Raw genomic sequence first — 24,826 nt, 5'->3', positions numbered from 1 at the left:
ATCCGGCAGCCTTCTGGATAAGGTAGACCCAGTCCACCTTCTTAACAGGAGGCACTGGGAGGGAGAGGATAGTCCCATCCTCAGCAGCAACTCCTTAAGGATCTCATGTACCCGGATAACCACAATCTCCTTAGGAGGCTCCACGAAATGGAGGATCGCAAGCATTTTGTGCCTGGCATCCTCATCTGTGAAAAGCTGAACGGGATGTCCTCCTGTGAAGGTTAAGTCCTCAGGCGGGGACTTCCTTCTATTATCTGGAGGAGAAGAGTCTGACGTGAGAGCATCAGAGCCCTCTGAGGACTCCATCGGATCACCACCCAGGGGTCATAGGGACCCTCATCCTCACTGTATGCTATAGGGGATGGGGCCCTAGGTGCTTGGCCTTCGTCCAGAGGTGCAGGCACTGGTAGAACTGGACAGGGGACTACAGGCCTTGGCATCTCTGCTGACTTTGCTGGAGCTTCCTCCTCGGAGGAACCAGCAACGCCTACTTTATCAGTAGGAGGAGGCCTCAGTGCCCTACTGGGCACCGGTACCATCCCAGGAACTAGCACCAGCAGGGTCAGTAATGCACCAATGAGCACATTGAGCTTCTCCAGCAGCAGTAGGATGACAGCAGCACTGGCTCCAGGGCCATTGCTGCCAGCAAGCACCGTTGCCATGGGGGGAAAATCAATCACGAAAGGAAACTTACCAGAAACGCCGAAAACCCTGACAAGGACACTTTGGGGAGGTACCGAGAGGGACCTACCGATGGAACGATATCAAAAACCACAAAACAATTGCAATGAAAAAAATAAGTTTTCCACTAGGCCAGAAACAACCAAAGTGAGCTCAATCAGATGGCGAGGCTTACAGTTCCACGGAAAGGAAGATACTGAAGACGGGCCCCGTGTGGACGCATGGTATAGGGCATGCTCGGTTTCCAGAAACTTTAACATGTTTTCCACATCCTGCTTGTCCTCAGAGAATTCCCCTGCCCCCACGAACAATTATATGCCCCTACGTGTGCACGCACAGGCCTGTCTGGTTAAGCAGCAAGCAGGCGGGTCCAACCACTGATTCTCTGCAAACTGCCCCTCCCTCCACACATACTGACATGGGATCATCATCGGTGCGAGAACTCGGGCTTTGCCAGCAGTAGGGTGGACTCCACAAGAGCTGACAAAGACATAGCAGCGAGTCACAAAGCTGGCAGGAAGCATGGGCCCCGCTTGCCAGCAAGGAGGCCGAGTCCTGCTGGCCACACGCGACTATGGAAGACCGGCGCAGCGAAGCTCACAGGGAGGCCAGGCCTGCTCAGGCAGAGCAGAGCAGACGCTGCTACAGGACCAGGCGGGATGGATGCATGGGGGAGGAGACGGGGAGCAGTTTGCATCCCTTTTACCCCACTCATTTTTGACAGGTTCTTCAACCAATTGTGCCTATATTTATATATATTGGTCACAAAAAACAAACAAACCCAATATTCCAGGTTCTTATGGCCTGGATTGGCCACTGTTGGACACAGGATGCTGGGCTTGATGGACCCTTGGTCTGACCCAGTATGGCAGGTTCTTATGTTCTTAAAGTACCATTCCTTAAATAGTAAATGGTGGCAGATTCAGTCTGTCCAATTGAAATTCAGCCATTCATACAAACTCCTGTTTGCAATTCTACATCAGCTCCAATTCCCCCCATGTCTTCTACCTGACCTTTCCCTCCGGTCCCATTACTACCGCATTCCACTTCAACACAAAGCCTGTCCAAATTCATCACACTGATGACCTCCACCACTTCTGCTCGCAGGCCCTCCCATAAGAGCACAGCCGAGCCAGCACAGAGGCCCAGCGGTGGCTCAAGGAAATCTTCTGGTGCTCCCCTATCCCGAGGCGTGGAGAAGGTCAAATAACTGAGAGGGCCAAGGGGCGGGTGGGGGAGTCCCTTGGATCTGGCCCTTCAAGTGATCTGAAACGGTGGGGAAGATGGGAGGCAGAAGTCAGCCTTCTCCGAGGAATGGCAGCAGTGTCAGGGATAAGCTGGCAACCATGCCCAGGAACTCTACCACCTGCCCCCTGTGAAAGTGGGAGAAGGGGGAATGGTGAGGGGCATTTTCTCCCATTCACAAGACCTCCCTTCCCTTCCTTCCCTCCCTCTCCCTCATTGCCAGTGCTTTGCCCTCGGGTCTTCTTTATTTACTTACCGTGCTGCTGCGTGGCTCTTCTGACTGCTGGCGAGGGGGAGACTTCATTTAACCACACTGCCATGCGGGTCTTTCTCCTGCCAGCATCTGGATGGAAAGTGAGGTCACTGCCGCAGGGCTATTTGGGGGAAAATATGTATGGGATGAGGAGGAAAAAGTGGAATTACTTAATAAATATTTCTGTTCACAGAGGAAAGGCCAGGAGTAGGAGCAGAGAAAAAGGACACAGATAGGATGGGAAGTGAAGTAAAGCTTATATACTTTTCAGAAGACTGCCAGGTGCTAAGTAAACTAAAGGTAGTTAGAACAATGGGGCTGGATGAAATACATCGAAGAGAAGTCCTGGCAATCCCGCCGATTGACCTTTGCAATGCTTCTTTAGAAATCAGACATACGGAGGACTAGAGACAGCCAGAGGTGGTTCTCCTTCACAAAAGTGGATGTAAGGAGTAGGCTGAAAACTACAGGATGTTAGGCTTCTCCTTGTTGTGATAAAAGTAATGGAATCACTGCTGAAAATGAAAGTGCAGATTCTGGAATCACATACACATGAATCCATTATGTTGTCAGTGGTCATTGGGCAAAAGCCCAAACATACTGAGATCATAGTGCATTTGTGTTTAATGCTGACAGATGAATAAGGGGTGCTATGAATTCAGTTTAGCATGCAGATGTTGGCTCCAGTTGTTAGATGGCAGTGGAATATATACTGGCTGAGAACACAGTAACTGATTTACCTGCAGAAGAGTGGCATGTTCTTAGGTGGAGGTTGAGGGAAGCCAAGGTTGAAATCCCACTTCTCACACTGATGGTCTAGGGCAAGTCATTTTGCCCTCTATTGCTTCAGATTATAAACCATCTCTAGGGTAGATACCTATCTATGGTAGTTGAATTGTAACTTACCTTGAGAGGTGATAACTTAAATCTAAAACCTGCAGCTGTGTAAGCAATACATGCAAACCTTAGGGCCTGGATGAAAGGGGCTATGTTCAAACAAATGGTAATGGAACCCACGAGGGAGGGAGCTGTACTCGATTTAGTGCTCACCAATGGAGATAATGTCTCTAATATCCGGGTGGGTGCCCACCTCAGCACCAGGGATCATCAAACGGTATGGTTTCATATCACTAATAGGATACAGAGATGTAACGCGAAGACCTGAGTTTTGCAGTTCCAAAACACGAACTTTGATGAAATGGGGAAGTATCTGGAAGAACTAGAAGGATGGCAGAACGAGAGAGATGTGGAACAACAATGGACCAAACTAAAAGGAGCAATTACTAAGGCAACTAATTGATATGTCAGAAAAGTAAAGAAAAGCAAAATAAAAATGAAACCTATCTGGTTCTCAAACATAAGAAATTGCCATGCTGGGTCAGACCAAGGGTCCATCAAGCCCAGCATCCTGTTTCCAACAGTGGCCAATCCAGGCCATAAGAACCTGGCAAGTACCCAAAAACTAAGTCTATTCCATGTAACCATTGCTAATGGCAGTGGCTATTCTCTAAGGGGTAGATCTTAAAAAAATACGCGATTGCGTACTTTTGTTCGTGCACCAGGCGCGAACAAATGTACGCTGGATTTTATAAGATTCGTGCGTAGCCGCACGTATCTTATAAAATCCGGGGTCGGCGTGCGCAAGGGGGTGCACATTTGTGCAACCTGCGCGCGCCGAGCCCAGCGGCGCTGCCTGTTCCCTCCGAGGCCGCTGCGATTTTGGAGCGGCCTCGGAGGAACTTTCCTTCACCCTCCCCCCACCTTATCTAAAACCCCCCCCCCACCTTTGTCAGCAAAGTTACACCTGCTGAAAGCCCCGCTCTTGTTCCGGTCCCGGGGGCTGGTCCGGAGGCCTCGACCACGCCCCCGGGCCGGCACCACGCCCCCGGGCCAGCCCCCGAAACGCCACGGCACGCCCCCGAAACGCCCCGGACACGCCCCCTCCCGCCCCTCTTCGAAAGCCCCGGGACTTACGGCGTCCCGGGGCTTTATGCGCGCTGGCAGGCGAGGGCCCTGCGCGCGTAAATCCAGAAGGATTTACGCGTGCAGGGCTTTTAAAATCCGCCCCTAAGTGAACTTAATAGCAGGTAATGGACTTCTCCTCCAAGAACTTATCCAATCCTTTTTTAAACACAGCTATACTAACTGCACTAACCACATTCTCTGGCAACAAATTCCAGAGTTTAATTGTGCGTTGAGTAAAAAAGAACTTTCTCCGATTAGTTTTAAATGTGCCCCATGCTAACTTCATGGAGTGCCCCCTAGTCTTTCTACTATCCAAAAGAGTAAATAACCGATTCACATTTACCCATTCTAGACCTCTCATGATTTTAAACACCTCTATCATATCCCCCCTCAGTCGTCTCTTCTCCAAGCTGAAAAGTCCTAACCTCTTCAGCCTTTCCTCATAGGGGAGCTGTTCCATTCCCCTTATCATTTTGGTCGCCCTTCTCTGTACCTTCTCCATCGCAATTATATCTTTTTTGAGATGCGGCGACCAGAATTGTACACAGTATTCAAGGTGCGGTCTCACCATGGAGCGATACAGAGGCATTATGACATTTTCCGTTTTATTCATCATTCCCTTTCTAATAATTCCCAACATTCTGTTTGCTTTTTTGACTGCCACAGCACACTGAGCCGACGATTTCAATGTGTTATCCACTATGACACCTAGATCTCTTTCTTGGGTTGTAGCTCCTAATATGGAACCCAACATTGTGTAATTATAGCATGGGTTATTTTTCCCTATATGCATCACCTTGCACTTATCCACATTAAATTTCATCTGCCATTTGGATGCCCAATTTTCCAGTCTCACAATGTCTTCCTGCAATTTATCACAATCTGCTTGTGATTTAACTACTCTGAACAATTTTGTCTTATTTGCAAATTTGATGATCTCACTCATCATATTTCTTTCCAGATCATTTATAAATAAATATATATTGAAAAGTAAGGGTCCCAATACAGATCCCTGAGGCACTCCACTGTCCACTCCCTTCCACTGAGAAAATTGTCCATTTAATCCTACTCTCCGTTTCCTGTCTTTTAGCTTGCCTATTACGGCAGTTACTACCCTAAACCAAATAAGCCTGATACATCACTTTGAATACATATACAGTGCTGCTCTCTGCTTCTATGGCAGGGGGAAAAGTGGAAAACAGGATTTACATTCAGGCAACAACCAACAAGGACAGAACTTCACAATCTGGGTAAACAATCATGGGGGTAGCTGCTTATTACAGCAGTTACTACCCTAAACCAATTAAGCCTGATACATCACTCGAATGCATATACAGCGTTGCTATCTGCTTCAACGGTAGGGGGAAGTGAGGAAAACAGGATTTACATTCAGACTTCATCCAACAAGGCATCGATCTGTGCAATCTGGGTAAACAAGCATCGGGGTAACTTGCTTGATGCGGTGGTTACAACCCTTAACCATAAGCTTTATGCTCGCCTTTGATGCAACTCCAACATTACTCTTTGCATCAATGGTAGGAAATTTGAATCAAACAGTTACCAACAAGAGCCCTGAAGTTGGTGGTTGGTGAAACAGATACGTATGGGAAAGTAAGTGTGGGAGCTTGCTGGGCAGACTGGATGGGCCGATTGGTCTTTTTCTACCGTAATTTCTATGTTTCTATGAAACTGCGCTATCATACTTGTTCTGTTTCTCTGATACTAGATGATTATATAATGTTAAAAATTTAGATTAAAATACTTGTTGCATATGTGACAATAATAAAATAAATAAATAAATGTGGAGTCCCAAAATAAGAGAAAAGTAATTAGTGGAGGGCTTCAGAGGCTGGTTCTGTTCAATACCTTTGTGAGTGTTCTTGCGGAGGGGATAGATGGAACAAGTTGTCATTTTGCAGATATTATGATCTGCAACAAAGTGGACATACCAGAAGGAATAGACAGAATGAGAAATGATCTAAAGAAAGCTTGAGAAGTAGTCAAATATATGATAGTTCAAATTCAGTGCCAACAAGTGCAGAGTTATACATTTGATGTGCATAAATCCTAAGGATAGGGGGCGAGACACTAATGGGCACAGACCAGGATACCACTGGGTATTAGTGTGATCATCTGAAAATAGCAAATAATGTGACAAGGCAGAGACTAGGGCCAGAGGGATGCTGTGGTGCATAGAGAGGCATAATCAGCAGGAAAAAGGAGGCAATAATATCCCTGTACAGATCACTGGTGAGGCCTCACCACTATGTTCAGTTCTACAGGTTATATTTATTTACAGATTTATTAACCACCTCTCCTGTAAGGCTGCAAAAAGAAAAAGGATAAGAACATAAGAAATTGCCATACTGGGTGAGACCGAGGGTCCATGAAGCCCAGCATCCTGTTTCCAACAGTGGCCAATCCAGGATAGAAATACCTGGCAAATATTCAAACAGTAAATAAATCCCATGCTCCTAATGTCAATAATAAACAGTGGCTATTCCCTAAGTCAACTTGATCAACAGCAGTTTACAGACTTCTCCTCCAGCAATTTGGCCAAATCTTTTTTAAACCCAGCAGTACTAACTGCACTAACCACATCCTGGATGGAAATGAAGCACTGACGTTACCTGGGATACATTTTCTACAGGGAGCAGCAGTTACAGCCCTGAACACCTCATTGGTAGGAGTGGCTGGAGCATTATTTGTCATCACTTGCTCTATGCAGCTAGGAGAGGCATCTAAGTGCGACCTTTCACGTAACCTGCAATCACTCTCGTTGATTCAAGCAAAGATATCAAAGCATGCAAGCACTTACAACATTGCTCATGATTCGTTTAATGCACTTCGCACTGACCTTATGCAAGAAGCACATTTTTCCACAGCCAGTCTCAAATATGTCAGGTTAGTCCACTAAACCGAGTGAACAGCATGCACTAAGAAAAAGACTCCGCAAAGTGTCCAAGGAGCGTTGATTTCTATTGTACTGCGAAGAAGTAAGGGAACAGCAACAACAAACCAAACTTCCCGCCTCCACTTTCCCGTTCTACTGGAGCCACAGCAGCTTCACGCGTCCACCAATCGAGATGGAGCTGTACATTAACGGACACACGTTTTACCCAATCGGCAGAGGCAGAAGGCGGAGCGGAAACCCTGGATTTCTCCGGCAGGCGGCAGCGGGAAGTTGGGGGATAAACTCCTTCGGACGCTGACGATTTGAGGAGCAGCTGAGCCAATAGGAGGATAGGACGCGCGAGCCATTATTAAAAAAAAAAAAAAAAAAAAAAAAGCGCGTGGTGAATGGGCAGCCGCTGACAAGGGTCACCCAATCAGACGAGCGTGGATGTCTGGAGTGACGCGCGGAGCGGGCCAGTGACGGAGCGCGAGGTGGGCGGGCCGGCGAGCGTCCCGCGCTTCCTTCCGGGTTCCCTGGCTGCTCGCGATGGCCGCCTCTCTGCCGCCGGCCGCCAGCCTCTTCTGGTACCTGGGTGTGGCGGCTTCCGTCTGGCTCGGCCTGCGGGCCGGCTACCGCTTGCTGAGCGGGATACGGGTCTGGGTGCTGGGGGATGGCACGCAGGTGGGCCCGAGGCTCGGGAGATGGGCAGGTGAGTCCCTCCGCACGACTCTGTGGCGGCGGCGGGGGGCGGGGGAAGCTGGTGCCCGCGGGGTGGCAGCTGACGCCTCTGTTCCCTGAGGTAGGGCCCCTTCCGGATCTCCAGCCGGGCCCAGGGAAAGCACTGGGAGATGCTTTATTTCTGAGTTCTTTGATCCCTTGGGAAGTTAACCCTTAAGTAAAGAAACTTGTAGTTGCTTGGGATCCGAGTCCTATCTTTAATCGTGGAGGCTTTCACGTCAAGCGAGCAGAGCTGGTAGTCTAGAGAGACCCTGGCCTTGCAGAGGGCGTCAGATAAGGGGAAACCGCCGCCCAGGGATTGTGGCAGGTGCAAACATCAACCACTTGAAGAAAAGACAGGGTTAACCTGCCTGCAGCACACGTGTAACACAAGTAGAAGTCAAACCATGACAAGAAATAAATGGTGGTGAAATAAATGTAAAAGGTGCCTCTCCAGAATCCTTGGAGTAGATTGTTTTTGTTTAAGAGGGGGTAATAAACTGGGTGCTGATCTATAGTATCCCCAACAGTGTAAGATTAAAAAGAAAAATTGCTTTACTAGAGAGAATTAGCTATCACTCATGGTTTGCACTTTAATATCAAAATATTTTCTTTGGTATTAAAAAACAAACTTCATAATACTATTTTTGCATATGGGTAACCAATCTGGTGGTTTTAATTCTGAATCTGCCCTTTATTATATATTATAGAAATCTTTTGGATATTTGATTGTGAAATCTTTCCGTATTTGGATTGAATCTTGTACAACACATTAAAACTTACTCTTCTAAGTAGTGTCTGTAGAAGCCTTAAATGTAAACACTGTAGAAATTAGGAAAATAGACATGGCCAATTCAGGGTCAGTTCAGTTAAAGACCAGTGTGGTTACAGTAATACCACACTTCCCACTGAATTCTGCTCCATGCAACTGTGCCAGTCCTGACTCACTGTGAGGCCAACAATCTGTCCACACATTCTCCCTTCACCTGTTATCTTGCTTCCTTATGGCTTAGTTCTCTACAAACTTCACTAAACATTTCTGTCACATACCAGGTAGAACTACTTTCCCTCCCATTTGTCGTGTTTCTTGCAGTGTCCCTTCTTTGTGCTGCAAACTCACATGGCTGCTTTACTAAACTTAAGGTCTGTTGTCTTAACCCCTTTGCAACACCAACTGTGAAAGACTGACTTTAATTCTGAAAGAAGTTCTTCTGACAAACAGACCTTTTGCATTCCTTGCTCAGGTCTCAGTGTAGCATCTCCTTCTGAAAGTCTTTGGGTTGAATCTGGTCATGATTTCCCCTTTGTGGCCATTCTAAGGGGCCAGACCGCTTCCTACCTTCATCACCCCATCTGTGTGTGTGGGGCAGGAACTTCTGCCTGCCCATCTTGGAGATGCTGCCCAGCCACTAGAGATCATGGTAGTTGTCTTGCTTTCCTCTACTTCTCTACTCTGGAGGTCTTTCTCTCAAGTTCCAGTACTGCATCTTCTAGCTCTCATGTGTCTACAGGTATGATATCTCCATCACACTGATTTAGGGAGATAGCTGGAGTGATTGAAACAAATTCATCTTGTTTCAGACAGTACATCTGCAGTCCAGCCCTGTCCTTTATTTTATCTATTTTATTTATTTAGGTTTATATTCCGCTTTTTGCACTTTTATTTTTTTCAGTGCTTCAAAGCGGATTACATTCAGGTACTGTAGATATTTTCCCTGTCCTCGGAGGGCTTACAATCTAAGGTTGTACCTGAGGCAATGGAGGGTAAAGTGGCTTGCCCAAGGTCACAAGGAGTGACAGCGGGACTCGAACCCTGGTCTCCTTTGTGAAGATCTTTTTCTTTCAGTCTGATACAATGTATAATAGATTTTGGGATTATTTTTTTGTTAAATCACTGAGTCATACAATTGAGTGACATTCGATGGTGTCACTCAAGAGCAGTGGATGCTTTAATTTTTGCTGTTGATACATTGCTTTTGGAGCATTTTTCTCCCTTTTCTTGTCCCACACAAACTACATGAATGCTTACACTTACTCTAGCAGGGTACACTGCATTTGGCAGGTATACTCTGGATGCAGAGGATGATTTTAGTTTAGTTTATTGTTATTTATATACTGTTACATCAGACAAGCCTTCACAATGGTTTACAAAAGCAGAGCTCATACAGAAATACAAAACTTTTTGATAATATAGTAATAGCTAAACTACAAGAGAAAAGATGAATAAATTAGCTGTTATGAGAAAAGATAAAATCACATACTAATTAAGTTTAAAATAGCATTACCAATTGAAGTCCCACATTGTTGTAAGATTCATGTGGGACTTCAATTGAAATCTCCCATTTCCAAGCAAGGGTGCTCAGCTGACCACAGATCCTTGAATTTTCATTTTGTGCACATATAGCTCCTTGCTGCATTGGTAGTAACGTTTCCGCTGAAAGAAATGTGCATTTATGAGCACCTTTCTGCATGAGCCTGTCTATGAAAGTTATTTACCCCAGTTCTGTAAGAAATAATGGAGGGGAAACCCTAGCACTTGGACTGAAAACATTACCATTAGTAGTATGGGAAGGTATCAAGAATCCATGTGTTTCAGTCTTTACAAGCAAACATGAATGCAAAACTCATCTGCCAACTTATATATATATGCTTAAACCGGTACAAAATAGCATTAGAAAAGTTGTCAGGATGAAAAGATGACTGGTTTGCAGTACATGACGTAACATTTAACAGAGAAACCTCTGAAAAAGACGACCATGGTAACATTAAAAATTTAAGAGCATCATGTTAGTAAAGTAGACAAACTATTTTTTAAGCTAAGTACATAATGCCAGAAGGCACTGGCATGTGTAGTGCTGATGTGCTGAACGACCGTGTTTAGACCTGTGGTGTTCCCTATCATGGCAGTCTCCCTCTTGTTAGAATGTAGAGGTCAGGGTCAGTTTCATGCCTATATTAGACTGTTATTTTAAACCTTGATGAAAAATTATTTTTAGATAAATTGAACTGCAGTCATGGCTTTCATGAGGATAGTGAGCAAGCTTTTTGATTCAGTGCTCTGTGGCATCCTCTGTTGGCTGACTTCTAAAATGAAATGACTTGATAAAACAAAAAATAGTTGGTAACATAAGAGTGTTTGTGGACTATAAGAGCTGTTTGCACATATTTCTTTGTAATTTCATTTTGGTTATTCTGTGTATATAAAAGTACAAGGAGAGTCGCTTTGCTTAAATTCACTTCATTAGAACATCCTAATTTCACCTTACTCCCTTACTCCTCTTCATATTTTTCTCAGTGATAATGAGAAAATGTCCCAAGTAGATTGCATTGATGCTTATAGGTCAAAGTGAACAAGATTGCCTGCTTATTTAAGGTCAGACTTCTGTTGTGTTCACCTTGCAAGTCCTGAAACCGATCTTCCAGATATCGCAGCTGCAGAATACACTGTGTGGGTATGTATGGATATATCGCAGCTGCAGAACACACTGTGTGGGTATGTATGGATATATCGCAGCTGCAGAACACACTGTGTCGGTATGTATGGATATATCGCAGCTGCAGAACACACTGTGTGGGTATGTATGGATATATCGCAGCTGCAGAATACACTGTGTGGTATCGCAGCTGCAGAACACACTGTGTGGGTATGTATGGATATATCGCAGCTGCAGAACACACTGTGTGGGTATGTATGGATATGGCTGTCTTGAGGTCCTTTATACAATTAGCATCCATTTTTGTTGCCATTAACTAGAAATGTATAACTTTTAATACTGAAGCTGTTATTATACAAAATCTTCCCAAAATGCACTACAGAGGTGGTGTGGGAAAAATCCATAGAATATTCTTGATTTAGGGAATGAGAGAGAGAATATGGCTATATAGTTCTAAATTGTAGGAAAATCTTTTTTTGCACACAGTCAGTACCATTTAAATTTTTTTGCGAACTTTATTTTTAAAAGGTTTATGTACACTCGTTACTTGAATTAGATGTATCTTTTCATTACCAATTTTAACACAGAATAGGCAGCCTGGGGATTTCTGGCAATTTTACTCTTTTGGGTATTTCCTGGTTGAAAATTTCTTACAAGTGTTTCTGGCTTTTTAGGAAATTTTTTACAGTTGTCCTAAAATCTATAAAAGGGTTTAAAATCAGGGTCTCTCAAACAGGGTTTTTAAAGCCTGTTGCCTTCTACCCTGCCTTCTTAACCCCCTCTTCCTTTCTTCCCTCCCTCCAACCAGTTAAATTGTAAGACCTTTGGTACAGGTATAGTAAACCTAAACATAACTGCAGATGAAAAAACCTTTAGTCAGCTCTTCTGCATTGTGCTGCTTCATGCAGGTTACCTCATGTCTTCCAGGAAGCACAATGCAGCCATATTGCTGGTGCCCTGAGCTGCAGCTCTCTCTCAGCGAAGGTTGCCTAGTGCTTCATTACCATTCTCTTGCCACTAGGGCTCATCTGTGTTCATCCCATGCTTTTTTGAAGTCTATCACTACCTCTTCCATCAAGACATACAAGGCATCTGCTACCCTCTCTGAAAAAATACCTTTGACATTGATCTGAATCTACCTTCTTGGAGCTTCAGGTTATGACCCTTTTTAGTTCTTCATCTTCCTTTCTATTGAAAAAACTGGCTTCCTGTACATTAATATTTTTCAGGTATTTAACTCTGTATCATCCCCCTGCCTTGTGCCTCTTCTAGGATATACATATTAAGTTCCTTCAAATGATACGAATAGTAAACACTCCATGAAACTAACAACCAGCAGATTTAAAACTAATATAGAAAATGTTTTCACTGAATACTGTCAAGCTGTGGAATCTGTTGCTAGAGGATGTGATCAAGGTGGCTAGCATAATGACAAGCTCCTGGAGGAAAAGTCATAACACGCTTTTAGTTAGATAGAACCGACTAGAAAGCTATTGCTATCTCTGGGCGTGAGTAACAGTAATTAGAGCTACTTTATAGGATCTACCCGGTACTTATGACTCCATGAGCAGGAGCCCTGGAAGATGTAGCCTCCCATCCTGCTTGCCTGTGATGGCAGTCCTCTTGTGAGAGAGGGTGAGCAGGAGCCTGGGCAAGCAGCTTGCTGGGCATAGCATCGAAGGTGCGGCAACATTGGTTGCCCATGCACATTTGTGACCAGTACACCAATCTGATACGTTGATGTCAGGCCTGTGTCGGGCCATGACTGCCATTGAGCTCCATGGTCACCCTTGACACCATAGAGGCACGTGACTGCCCTCGATGCCATAAGGACCTTCAGTGCTGTAGGCATCTGTGGGTGCCGTAGAGTCCCGATGCAGTGGAGTCTTTGAGTGCCTTGGGCCTTGATGTGGCAGAATAGCGGTAATGACCTCTAGGGTCAAAAACCAGGACTGCTGTCGAGTGCCATGCCCGCCCTCTATACCATCACAGTGCACGCATGGCTGCTCTCGATGCCATCGCACACCATCATCAAGGCACTGGGCGCCCTGGTTGCCTTCGAGGCCATTGACCGCCGAGGCTCCTGAGAGCCCTTGGGTTCCACTAAAGTCCTCAGGTGATGGGAGTTTCAGCCTTGGATGAACTTGGAAAGGCACCCTGGAGCGCCAAGGCATCCAGGCACAGTGGTCCTTTACTCTCGAGCTTCTTTGTGGTGTCCATAGTGGTGTCCCATCATTAGCCTCTGGCTATTGGGCACCATGGATGTCAATCTCGGGGGCATCAGAGGCCTCTCCTGGCATCATGCACCATTGGTGCTAATGAGCACAAGGGTTGCTGTCAAGGCTATCATCAGCCATAGCCGCTGGCGAGGGACACTATCGAGCTTTGCAGCATTGATGCCCTTGGACTTATAGGTGAGCTGAGGGGAACAGTCTATGGTGCTAGCAGTCATCGGTGCCTTTGGGCGCACCAATGAGGCAGGTTAGGGCTGCAGAGCCTCTGCCTGCAGGTGCCCCTGGCCACCTTGGTACTGTTGGTCCATTGTTGTCTTTGGCACTGGGGTGTCAGTGCTGCTGGGCTGTTGATGTCCGGGGGCACTGGGGATGGCACTATATACCGTCAAACTGGTCAAGACACAGTCAAGTGCCATCGACTCTCTGGATGCAGCAGCATTTAGTGCCATTGATGTGATCCATCGTTTGAGAATATGATAGTGCTATGGGTCATATGGGTGCTGTCAACCACAGTGAGCACCAGCAGACACAGTCGGATGCTGCAGAACACTACTGAAGAGCATTATGGGCATTGTCGGTCACTATGGACTTCACTGCTGCCATTCCATGAGGGGAAACAGCGGTGAGACATTCCCGACGCAATTTCAAGGACTATATTCAGCATTACCAGGTACTGGGAGTACCATGGAGGTGGCACCATAGAACACCACCCGCCACCATGCTATAAGCAGAGCCCCAATAGTACTGGAGATACCATTGTCACATTGTTCCTATTCACTCGATTGGGAGTTAGTGTGACAGTGGAGTGCATCATGTGCAGTCAGGTACGGCAGGGGTCATCTATTCCAAGCTCCTTGGGTGCTGGCAAGTGGTATTCTCTGTCTGTGCAGTACACAGCCATGCCAGGGTTCTGCCATCGTCTCATCACGGTATCATTCTCCTCGGCTGTTCTGCACTATAAGGTGCTAGGGAGCACTGGCGAAGAAGGTGCATCATACACTGTGATTGCTTTTTGGCAGCACGCAGCCACAGACTCTTAACAGTTGGTGCTCAGTCCTTGCAGTGCCTTGGGATTCTACCCATAAACACGGAGTCTGAGTTCATAGATGTGCCCCATCCGTAGGATGGGATACCACTGTATGAATACTGGTCAGCTTGCTTTTACAGTGGAGAGCACTATTCTTCCAGTTGCCCTCTACTATATGGGTGTGTGTGTGTTTCACTCATGGCGGGCCCAACAGGTTGCGCACCACAGCCACAGGATTGACTTAAGACTGTGTTTCTGGTCAAACCCCTAGAGGAGTGGATACCAAGAGGGGTAGTGTTGGGAGTCTTGTCCTTCCTCAGAAGAGGAATTTCTTTTGACCCCTCCTGTGTTAGAAATCCCCTTTGTGGGGAAGCCCCAGGGGCTCTGTCCCTGGCATTTATTGCTGAACTGGAGCCTCGATTCTTTGAAAAAGTGCATCTCCTTGTAAGCCAGGACCAGAGAATAGCAGCAGTAGTCACTGGACCATTTTTTGCTGGGGGTCCCTCCGTTCTTTACCAGGGTGGCTGCAAGTGGCAGATTTGGTTGTTTCTGAACCTCAGCGATCAGTGAGTGTAACCCAGCTCTCACCTGGAGAGTTGGAATATTTTTCAGGATCAGGAGGCCCTGATTCCCTTTGTTTTCCTGTCCTTTCAGGAAGAGAAGATATAACTGGGTCACGATGTTCTATTTTAACAAACAAGGGAGCACGGACTCTTGGACCATTTGTCAGGAGAGCCTATGCTTCTGGCTGCAAAAAGGCGCCTCCCTTCCTGGAATAAACATACTTGCAGACCGACTCAGCAGGGTATTCTGTGCACATGAGTGGTCCATAGACCAATCCATGATTGACAAGATTTTCCAGGAATGGGGTCAACCCTGGATAGATCTCTTTGCCATGGAGGAAAGCAGGAAACTTGACTGTTTTCGCTCCGTACAACCCAGTTGGCAACAGAAGGCCCCAGATGCTTTCCTCCTCCTCTGGGGTGAAGGCATCATGTATGCTTTTCCACAGATACCACTTATAGGACCTACCATTCAGAAAATCATCCAAGACTGGAGCAAAATGATGGATAGCACCAGCGTGACCCTGAAAGCCATGGTTTGCATATCTGGTATGCCTCACCAGCAGACCTCCACTCAGACTTGAAGACAGTCCATCCCTGTTGACCCAGGATGGGGGCAGTTTGTTGCATCCCATGCTACATCGCTTCGTCTGACGGCTGGGATGCTGAGTGCTCAATTTTAGTGCACTTGTCCTTACCTGAGACGATTCAGGCCATCATCCTGTCTACCGATGTAATGATGCATTTAAATGGAAGCATTACTCTGCTTGGTGCGCATCATGCTCCTTGGACCCGTTCACTTGCAGCCCGCATTCCCTCCTGTCCTATTTGCATCAGTTGTTTATCGGGCCTGACGTTCGCTTCAGTCAGGTTCACCTGAGGTCATTGCAGCATATCACAAGCCGAAGGATGGGAATCCAATGTCCAAATTCATGAAGGGTCTCCTTCACCTTAAACCACCAGTCAAAATACTTCCTGTGCCTTGGGATATCAATGTGGTACCCCACTCTGATAACCCGCTTTGAACTGCTGGTACCCAACTCTCTGATAAATCCTTTTCAAATTCTTGTCCTGGAAGGTAACTCTTCTACACACAGGGTACAGGAACTACAGGCACTGGTTCACTATGCCCCTTACTTGAAGTTCTGCCCTGACAAAGTTGTCCTCCATCCTGCCAAAAGTGATCTCCACGTTCCATCTGAATCAGTCGCCTTTGCCTACTTTCTTCCCAAAACCTCACACGTATGACATCAGTTAATGCATTCGCTTGACTGTGAACGAGTGCTCGCTGAATCCAGTCATCCAGTCTCACAGGAGAACACTTCAGTTTGTCTCCTTTGGTCAATCTTCAAAAAGCCTGTTCCTGCAGAAATACTTTTGAAAATTGGCTTCTCCATTTTAAATTTCCGCACATTTTTGTCAATTATTAATATACTATGTAGTCACCATATGAGTAATTTAAACTAAACTAGAATGCAGAAGAAACTCTTAAAAAATGAAGAGCTTTTGTTTGGCACAGAATTTCAGTACTGTAATAGCCCCCCCCCCCCAATTACTCTCCCTTACCCCGACTGTCCTTAGCCACTGATGCCCATGCTCTACTTACCAACCTCCCCTCTCACTCTCCTCTTTACCTCAGTCCACCTCTCTACTTCCTCAGTTTTTTACCTCCTGGGCTTTTCTCCCTCTGGTACCTTGCCAGGTCCGTCTCCCCTACCCTTTCCTCCCCCTCCCATCCAGCCGTGCCGCAGATCCGAGGCATAAGCCACTGAAGTTTTCTCAATCTCTTCCTATGCCACTGCTGTGGGCCAGCGGTGCAATCCGGTTCCCTTCTGGTCTGAGCAGGCAGACGCTGGCTGCGACTGCAGGCCAAGGGACTTCTGTGCTAAATCTTCACTGCAGCGTGGCACCGAATCCCCTCGGGAGTCCATGCTCGGACATTAAGAACTCAATTTCCTCCACTGTGGCTGTTAGCGGGGGGGGGGGGGGGGGGGGGGGGGGTTAACTGACCACTTTTTGTGGGAGGTGGGGGAGATTGAGTTAGATCCACTGTCACAAAATAAATACTTCCATTTTATCTCCTAGGCTAAGGTGCCTTAAATTGTATGGTTTCAAATGATGAGAACTTTTTCTTGAAGCAACCAGAGAATTGTGAATTGACCACTACTACTTTTATGAATCGAATGGGATGCCATTCATGTGCTGGGGCTGCTGGCATGAATGCAATCTTTCAGGATGCAATGGGCCTCCAGCTTTTGGATGTGACTGAGCCCTAGACAAGAGAGCAGTCTCCTATGACGAGGACATTGGCGACTACACGTGCTGGTAGCTTGGGGGGGGCTTGCTGCTGATGCTTTTTTTCCTGCCCACGGGTGGTTTTTGCTATCTGACTGCTGTTCCAGAGAGAAGAAAGTACATCATATCAATTGCAGCTGAAACATTTTAAGAAAGCTTGATAGGTGTTTTTCAGGAAGGATATGGAGCTCTTTTTAACAAAGAGCTTTGCAGATTTTTCAGCTTTTAACAGTTTAAATCACAAAATAAGATTTAAACATCGAGAATGAATACCATTTTTACATTGCATCTCATTCTGTGGTACATCCATAACTGTTTCAGTTACAGATTTTGTTTTAATGAATAGCTATTTGTAAGGGTATCCTCGGATGAGAGAGTGCATTCCGTGTCAGATGGGAATATTTTCCCCAGTATGTGCTCATTGAGAGACCTAAATATTGGCAAAGCAAGCAGTTACCATGCCTACATCACGGCTATTCAGTAAAGCTTGTAGCATATGCTGGCCTCGGACATTATTTGCAGTGCTGTACGGTTTCTGATGAAATGCATGCCCTGATTGTGATTGTATACTTGGTAGCTTAATATAAATATATTGCGCGCCTTGTATCCCTACATCCTGAAAACAGAAAAGAATCTTCATTCCAGGATGATGGAGGTCAGCACAGTCTTCACCTTAAAGCGCCTTTCCTTGCCCAGATACGGGCAGCAGTGGTACTAAAGTTAACACACAATTATCCAATTATCTGTTAACACACAATTATCCAATTATTTAGACCAGCATCAAATCCTCCTACCTTCACAGCACGGCTTTCGCAAACAATTTAGTACAGAAACCCTCCTGACGTCACTCTCAGACTACATCATCAGAGGACTAGACATGGGTCACACATACATCTTAGCCCTACTAGACATATCAGCAGCCTTCGATACCATCAATCACTCCATACTAATCGACAGGCTGACCGAAATTGGAATCTCAGGAATCCCCCTCCTATGGTTCAAATCCTTCATCAATGACAGACACTTCAAAGTCAAAATCGGAAAGCATGAATCCAAACCCATCAATATCACGTGCGGAGTTCCCCAAGGCTCCTCCCTATCTTCAACCCTATTTAACATATACCTCCTACCCCTCTGCCACCTCCTTCTGAAACTTGGTCTCCCACATTTTGTTTACGCCGACGATGTACAAGTCCTCATTCCCATCACAGACTCTCTACCCAATGCCCTTCTAAAATGGGGAAGTGCCCTCTCCTCCATCAACAGCCTTCTCACTCAACTCAACCTAGCACTAAACACTAATAAAACTGAACTAATGATCATCGCCCCCCAACAACTCAATCCCTCTCCCACCAATATCAGATCTCTGCACCCCCTCCCAGACTTCGTTCAACACGTAAGAGACCTTGGTGTAATTCTTGACTCCCAATTCAACCTGCAAAAATTCATCAACACTACCCTTAAAGAATGCTACTTCAAACTACACACACTCAAAAAACTAAAACCACTCCTGCATCCTAGCGACTTCAGAACTGTGCTTCAGGCTCTCATCCTATCCAAAATAGATTACGCAAACGCCATACTACTAGGCCTTCCCAAAAATACCACAACCCCCTTACAACTTCTTCTAAACGCAGCCGCGCGCATACTAACAGGCACACGCAGAAACGATCACATCACGCCCATTCTGAAACAACTACATTGGCTCCCCATATCTTCAAGAATCATCTTCAAGACCCTAACTCTCATACACAAAGCCATCCACAACCCAAACATGCAATGGTTCTCTGACACCCTACACCTTCGTACGACATCAAGGCCAACCAGATCACCATACCTTGCAACAATACCTACTCCTACACCCAAACTATCCCACCTCGCTTCCACCAAACAACGCTCCATCTCCTTAGCTGGTCCCAAGCTATGGAACTCTATGCCCACCAGTCTACGCCTTGAAATCTGTCCAAAGAAATTTAGACAGAAACTTAAAACATGGCTTTTCACGCACGCCTACTCTTAATCTGCCATCCCAGTACCTTTCCCCCACCCCCCACACCCCCCTCCTAATCCACTCTACCCTACACCCTGACTCCTTCCTCCCCCCCCACCCCCATCCTTCCTCTTCCCTCCTTAACCTACCCTCCCCCCACTCCCTCGTCTTGTATATAGAACGTACATAATAGATTGTATATAGCATGTACATTACTCCTGCTTTTTGTAAATTAACCCTGTACTCCCCCTCCCCTGTTCCCAGCATACTCATTAGCTCCAAGTTACTGCCCTGCCCCTTCCCCCTCCTCCCCCCCAGTTAAAATATCAGTTACAATGTAAAGCCCTGTTGGCTGATTTTGCTGTTGTCTGGAAACCGATGTGATGTCTCGTGCGAATGTCGGTATAGAAAAATGTTAAATAAATAAAATAAAATAAATAAAGTGGATTCAGGAGTTCAGTGCTTATGCCAGCTCTCTCTTTTTTTCTTTTTTTCCTGGTGGGGAAAAGAGTGGCATACTGAGGCTTTTCTTGTCCGGATCTTACAATGGAAAGGGGTTAAGAGAAGAACGCTTTAATGCATATTTGCATTCCCCACCATCCACCCTGATGCATGGGAAAAGGAAAGGTGGGGTAGTCTGTAGGGGAGGGCTGAAAGGCGGGGGTCTGTGTGCCCCCACTAGATGAGTAGCAAATATTGGGGTTCGGCACAAAGTGTAGCCATTGCTGAACTGGCTTACCAAGGATTTGTAACTCCTTCCTGCCCAGCCGCCCCCGCACGCATTCTGTTACATAACAACTTTTATTTGTCTCTGGAAGCCTCCCTCCCTCCCTTTTTGCCTCAGTTCCCAGTCTACAGGAGGGAAATTTTCTCCCCCCTCAGGCCTTCCCCGAGAGGGTTCTGCTATGACGCCAAGGCTGCTGCAAAGAATTGACATCAAAATTTGATGGCCCCCCCCCCCCCCATTGCTGCGGTTGGCACTGCTCATCAGTTTTTTCCACAGCAGCAGGGCAGCCATGGCTGTTACCCACAGGAAGCGGCATCACACACCTTCCCTGCACATGGGGATTGTGAGCCAAGAGAAACTCTGCCGCCACCTGCTTCCCCACAGTTTCTCTCACAGAGAGCATGCACGGGACGCAGCAGGATCGCCATGGGCACCCTTTATATTGAGGAGTAAAATAGTCACAGAAAGCTGTCTGCAGTACCACAATGTATGTGTACGCTTCTCCAAGAGCAGGCAAGGTAGCAGTCGCCACAAATAAGTGATGTCTGGAGCCCATAGATGGAACTCCTAGAAGCTTCCAGAGCTTTTTCATGCTTTTACTGGGAACCCCACACCCACGGATTTTGTCTGCTGTTCCCCACTAACCTATTCTCTTCACTTTGGTGTGTTTTGTTTTCAGCTTTTCCTTTGTATAGCCCCTTCTCTGTCATGTATCTCTTGACTGTTCCTGGCCCTGCTAGATTCCTTAGGATTTTTCGGACGTTTTTGTGTGTGCTTTGATCCCAAGCAGTTCTTTTGTTCATCTTGGTGGGGTTAACATTGATCAGTGAGTTTTGTTAGAATTGCGTAGTTTGATTTCACATGGACTGTTTTTCAGGCATTGTCAGGTGTGCTAATGACTTCAAAAATATGTGCACTCCATGTGGGCTGCATGTGTCAGGATCAGAGGAGTAGCCTAGTGGTTAGAACCAGAGAAACCAGGGTTCAAATCCCACTGCCGCTCCTTGTCATTTAGATTCTGAGCCCTGTGGGGGCAGGGAAATACCCACAGTATCTGAATGTAAGCTGCTTTGAAGTGCTAAAAAGTGGACTATAAATCACTATGTATGTCAGATGTCTGGAGCAGAATGGTGAGCTCACGTCTTCAGCCTGGTCCAACCCTCATTTCCCTCGTGTTTATATCTGTGGACCCAGGAGCGGTGCATGGGCATTGAGGCAGCATCTAGTACTGATGGCTATGGGAGTAGGGACACATCACACTCTTGTATGATACATACAAAGGGTTCTGGGGGGTCACCGATGTTGAGTATTGGATGGGTACTAGATTGCATCATCTTCAGTCATTGATTTTTCACCTCTGATGAGTCAGGAAGATATGTCCCCTCCTACTGTCGCCTAATCTGTAGGGACCTTAATTTTCAGTTTTTATTTAATTTTCCTAGGAATTTCAATGTATATCCCATCGCCTAGTTCAGATTGGAATTGGTGAGTTTGTTCTAAAGGTTTTATCATGTTTCAGATCGCAACAGGTGAGAAACATTACCTCTGAGTGGTTTCCCCTAAATACAGGAGTACCCCAAGGTTTGGATTTGTCAGCCGTGTTATTTAATATTTATTTGAATCCACTATATATTGTTAGAGGTTAGGTATCTATTTTTATATGCATCCAATTCTTCTTTCCCTCTTCATCTGATCTTTCTATTTATCTTACATTGATAAAAAGCTGGCTAACTCACAAGTTGGTTTTAAATATAGAAAAAAACTATATTCTCTTCTATCTAGGAAAGCAATTTGTGATTACTTTTAATTAGTTAGGGCACCAACTACCAATTGTTAGGCATGCAAGAAATCTTGGAGTGATTTTGGAATCTGATCTCATTCAAAATATATGTAGAGTCTTATGCAACAGTCATATTGGAACTTATATATGTTGAGAAAACTGAAGCCATTTTTAGAAGGTCTGGATTTTAGAACTGATACAGGCTCTAATTATACCTGGTCTCCTCCAGGAGATATGTGAGGCCAGGGCAGAGGAGGCACTTTTTTTCCAGTTGAGAAAAACTGTTTCAAAACTAGCTGTCCTTCCTCTTTCTGGCCAATGCGTCGAGCCTGTTCCACCACAAAAACAGGGAGACTCCATCCCATCCTAGTTCCACCACAAAAACAGGGAGACTCCATCCCATCCTAGTTTTAAGGGCCTTGTACACATTTTTCAAAAGAGAAAAGTTTGTTTCCCTAAGCACTTTAATACTCTTCCTTCAAAAAGGGGGCTGGCTATGCGCTTTCAGTCTAAACGATGCTTACATTCATAAATTTTTCTCTGTTGCAAGAAATCTCAGATCCATGGTGGAAGACCATCTTCAGTATCATGTTCTGCCTTTTGGGTTAGCATCTGCCCCACATGTCTTCACGAAATGTCTAGCAGTAGTGGGGGCAAACTTATGCAAATTGGGAGTCCCTATCTGGACAATTGGCTGGTCAAGAGTGCATCTCAGGCAGTAGCTAAAGAATCTGTACATATGACCATCTGGCTGCTGGAGTTACTAGGGTTTGTCAACTTCCCAAATCTCATCTGAGCCGCTCACTTCAATTGGAGTTTATCGGTGCTCTGCTAGGCATGACTGGCAAAAACCTTCTTTCTACAAAAAAGGGGCTACCACCTTAATGTCCACAGCGAAGAAATGTAAATGAGTCAGCAGACGATAGCATGACACACATTGAGATTGTTGGGTTTCATGGCATCAAAGGTACATGTCATATCAATGGCACGCCCAGTTGGGCATATGAGAACCCATATGAGAGGGTGACTTTGCAACCCCTTGATTTAACTGTCTTGAGTTTTTTTAGTGGAATCATTTTTTGAAACTAAAAGATCCTATGGATTTAAATGGAGGAGGCTTGCTGTGTGGTATGAACAAAAGATCCTAAATTTTCTTCTCTTCCACACAAAAACTGATTACTTTCCAAATTTGTCCAAATCTGGTGTCCAGATCATCTCAGTAAGGGTTCTCCTTAGTGCAGTTAGTCTACTTATGTGTAGAAAGTAAACCCATATTTGTATAGCCTTTAGTTATCTGGTTGATGCGGGTTCAGCTTCATTTGATGCTTCTCATCAGGGTCCCGCTGTGTCTTAGGACCTCAGGTTGGTTCTGTCATCCTGGAGTAGTTTGAGTTGTAGAATCCAACTTCCCCAACCCCTGGGCTTGTTTTTGTTTCAGGCTGTACCTCATAGGGTAAGTATAAAAAAGAATAAAGGCTTGTTGCCAACAAAAATATTATGCTTATTGGCACTTGTTGCTGTTCCCCTGTTTTTGTTGGGGGCAGCTTGTAGCCAGGGATTTCCCGTGAGTAAGTACTGCATTCCTGTTTGTCCTCTGAGAAAGCGGAGTTGCTTACCTGTAATGGGTATTTTCAAAGGGCAGCAGGATGCACGCCCTCACAAAATTCGCCCACCTCTCCTTTGAATTGATTTCTCTGGTTTTAATGCTAATATACAGGATTCATAGGACTCCACTTGGGGGTGCGGTGTAATGGCATGCGTGGGCATGTCCAGTGAAGCACAAAGTGCTCTGTGCCAGGCTCCATCGGAGGATGTCACCTATACGTGAGGCCGTCATCCTGCTGTCCTCAGAGCACCTGTTAATACATAAGCAACTCTGCTTTCTGAATTTCTCCCTCATGAGAAGCAGCAAGATCCTTTTCCTCTTCTTGGCGCAGATTCCAAAGCCCCAGGTAGCTTCCCAGCCAAATGTAAGAGTAGCCAAGTGGTTAAAGCAGCTAGCTGCAAACCAGGGAAAGTGAAGGAGCGGATAATATTATGAATGAAATAAATATTTTAAGTCTGATCTGCAACTTCCAACTTAAAAGCGTTCAGTATGGAGTACAGGTTTATACTCATAAAAAAACCCCGAACTTAAAACATAATAAAACATATCAAACAAACAGTCCTGAAAAACAATTATACCAACATTACAGACTGGACATTCATCCAAATGCCTCCCCAAAAAAATATTGGCTTTAGGAAGAAGTTAAACACTTTCATATCTGCCTCAATCCTCAGCTACGCGGTCAAGCATTCCATAAAACCAGGGCAGTGTACCATACATATATATATATATATATATATATATATATATATATGATATTGTAAGTTAGTCTTACCTCATCAATGTGATTTGTATACCTTCATATCAATGGCACGCCCAGTTGGGCATATGAGAACCCATATGAGAGGGTGACTTTGCAACCCCTTGATTTAACTGTCTTGAGTTTTTTTAGTGGAATCATTTTTTGAAACTAAAAGATCCTATGGATTTAAATGGAGGAGGCTTGCTGTGTGGTATGAACAAAAGATCCTAAATTTTCTTCTCTTCCACACAAAAACTGATTACTTTCCAAATTTGTCCAAATCTGGTGTCCAGATCATCTCAGTAAGGGTTCTCCTTAGTGCAGTTAGTCTACTTATGAACTTAAAACATAATAAAACATATCAAACAAACAGTCCTGAAAAACAATTATACCAACATTACAGACTGGACATTCATCCAAATGCCTCCCCAAAAAAATATTGGCTTTAGGAAGAAGTTAAACACTTTCATATCTGCCTTAATCCTCAGCTACGCGGTCAAGCATTCCATAAAACCAGGGCAGTGTACCATACATATATATATATATATATATATATATATATATGATATTGTAAGTTAGTCTTACCTCATCAATGTGATTTGTATACCTTCAGACGAGAGAGGCGCAATGGACCTTAAGATCCCAGTGGCTACAAGCCACACAGGGTCTTC

At 45.3% G+C, this 24,826-nt stretch overlaps 1 protein-coding gene and 1 long non-coding RNA gene across 7 annotated transcripts in view; one reads left to right on the top strand and one right to left on the bottom strand.

The window, feature by feature from the left end:
• LOC115079525 overlaps positions 1 to 7,532 on the bottom strand; it is a 79,317-nt gene extending 71,785 nt beyond the window's left edge. For 4 of the 6 annotated variants that reach the window (XR_003853308.1, XR_003853307.1, XR_003853311.1 and 1 more), the window contains exons 1-2: positions 7,002 to 7,438; positions 2,183 to 2,300 (exon numbers count right to left, since the gene is read on the bottom strand). This is a non-coding gene — a long non-coding RNA (uncharacterized LOC115079525). Of the gene's footprint in view, positions 1 to 2,182; positions 2,301 to 2,443; positions 2,652 to 7,001 lie in introns of those variants that run through there. The other 2 variants (XR_003853309.1, XR_003853310.1) reach the window with 2 other exon arrangements.
• The window catches only part of HSD17B12 (hydroxysteroid 17-beta dehydrogenase 12), a 120,796-nt gene continuing 103,495 nt past the window's right edge, over positions 7,526 to 24,826 (top strand). The window contains exon 1 of the mRNA XM_029583145.1: positions 7,526 to 7,749. Within this exon, the coding sequence (XP_029439005.1) occupies positions 7,587 to 7,749 (163 nt within the window). The 5' untranslated portion in view covers positions 7,526 to 7,586. The remainder of the gene's footprint in view (positions 7,750 to 24,826) is intronic.

The sequence above is a fragment of the Rhinatrema bivittatum genome, chromosome 17, assembly GCF_901001135.1.
Source record: "Rhinatrema bivittatum chromosome 17, aRhiBiv1.1, whole genome shotgun sequence".
NCBI classification, from domain to species: Eukaryota; Metazoa; Chordata; class Amphibia; order Gymnophiona; family Rhinatrematidae; genus Rhinatrema; species Rhinatrema bivittatum.
The sequence above is the reverse complement of the archived record's forward strand: the minus strand, read 5'-3'. Positions and strand labels throughout refer to the sequence as shown.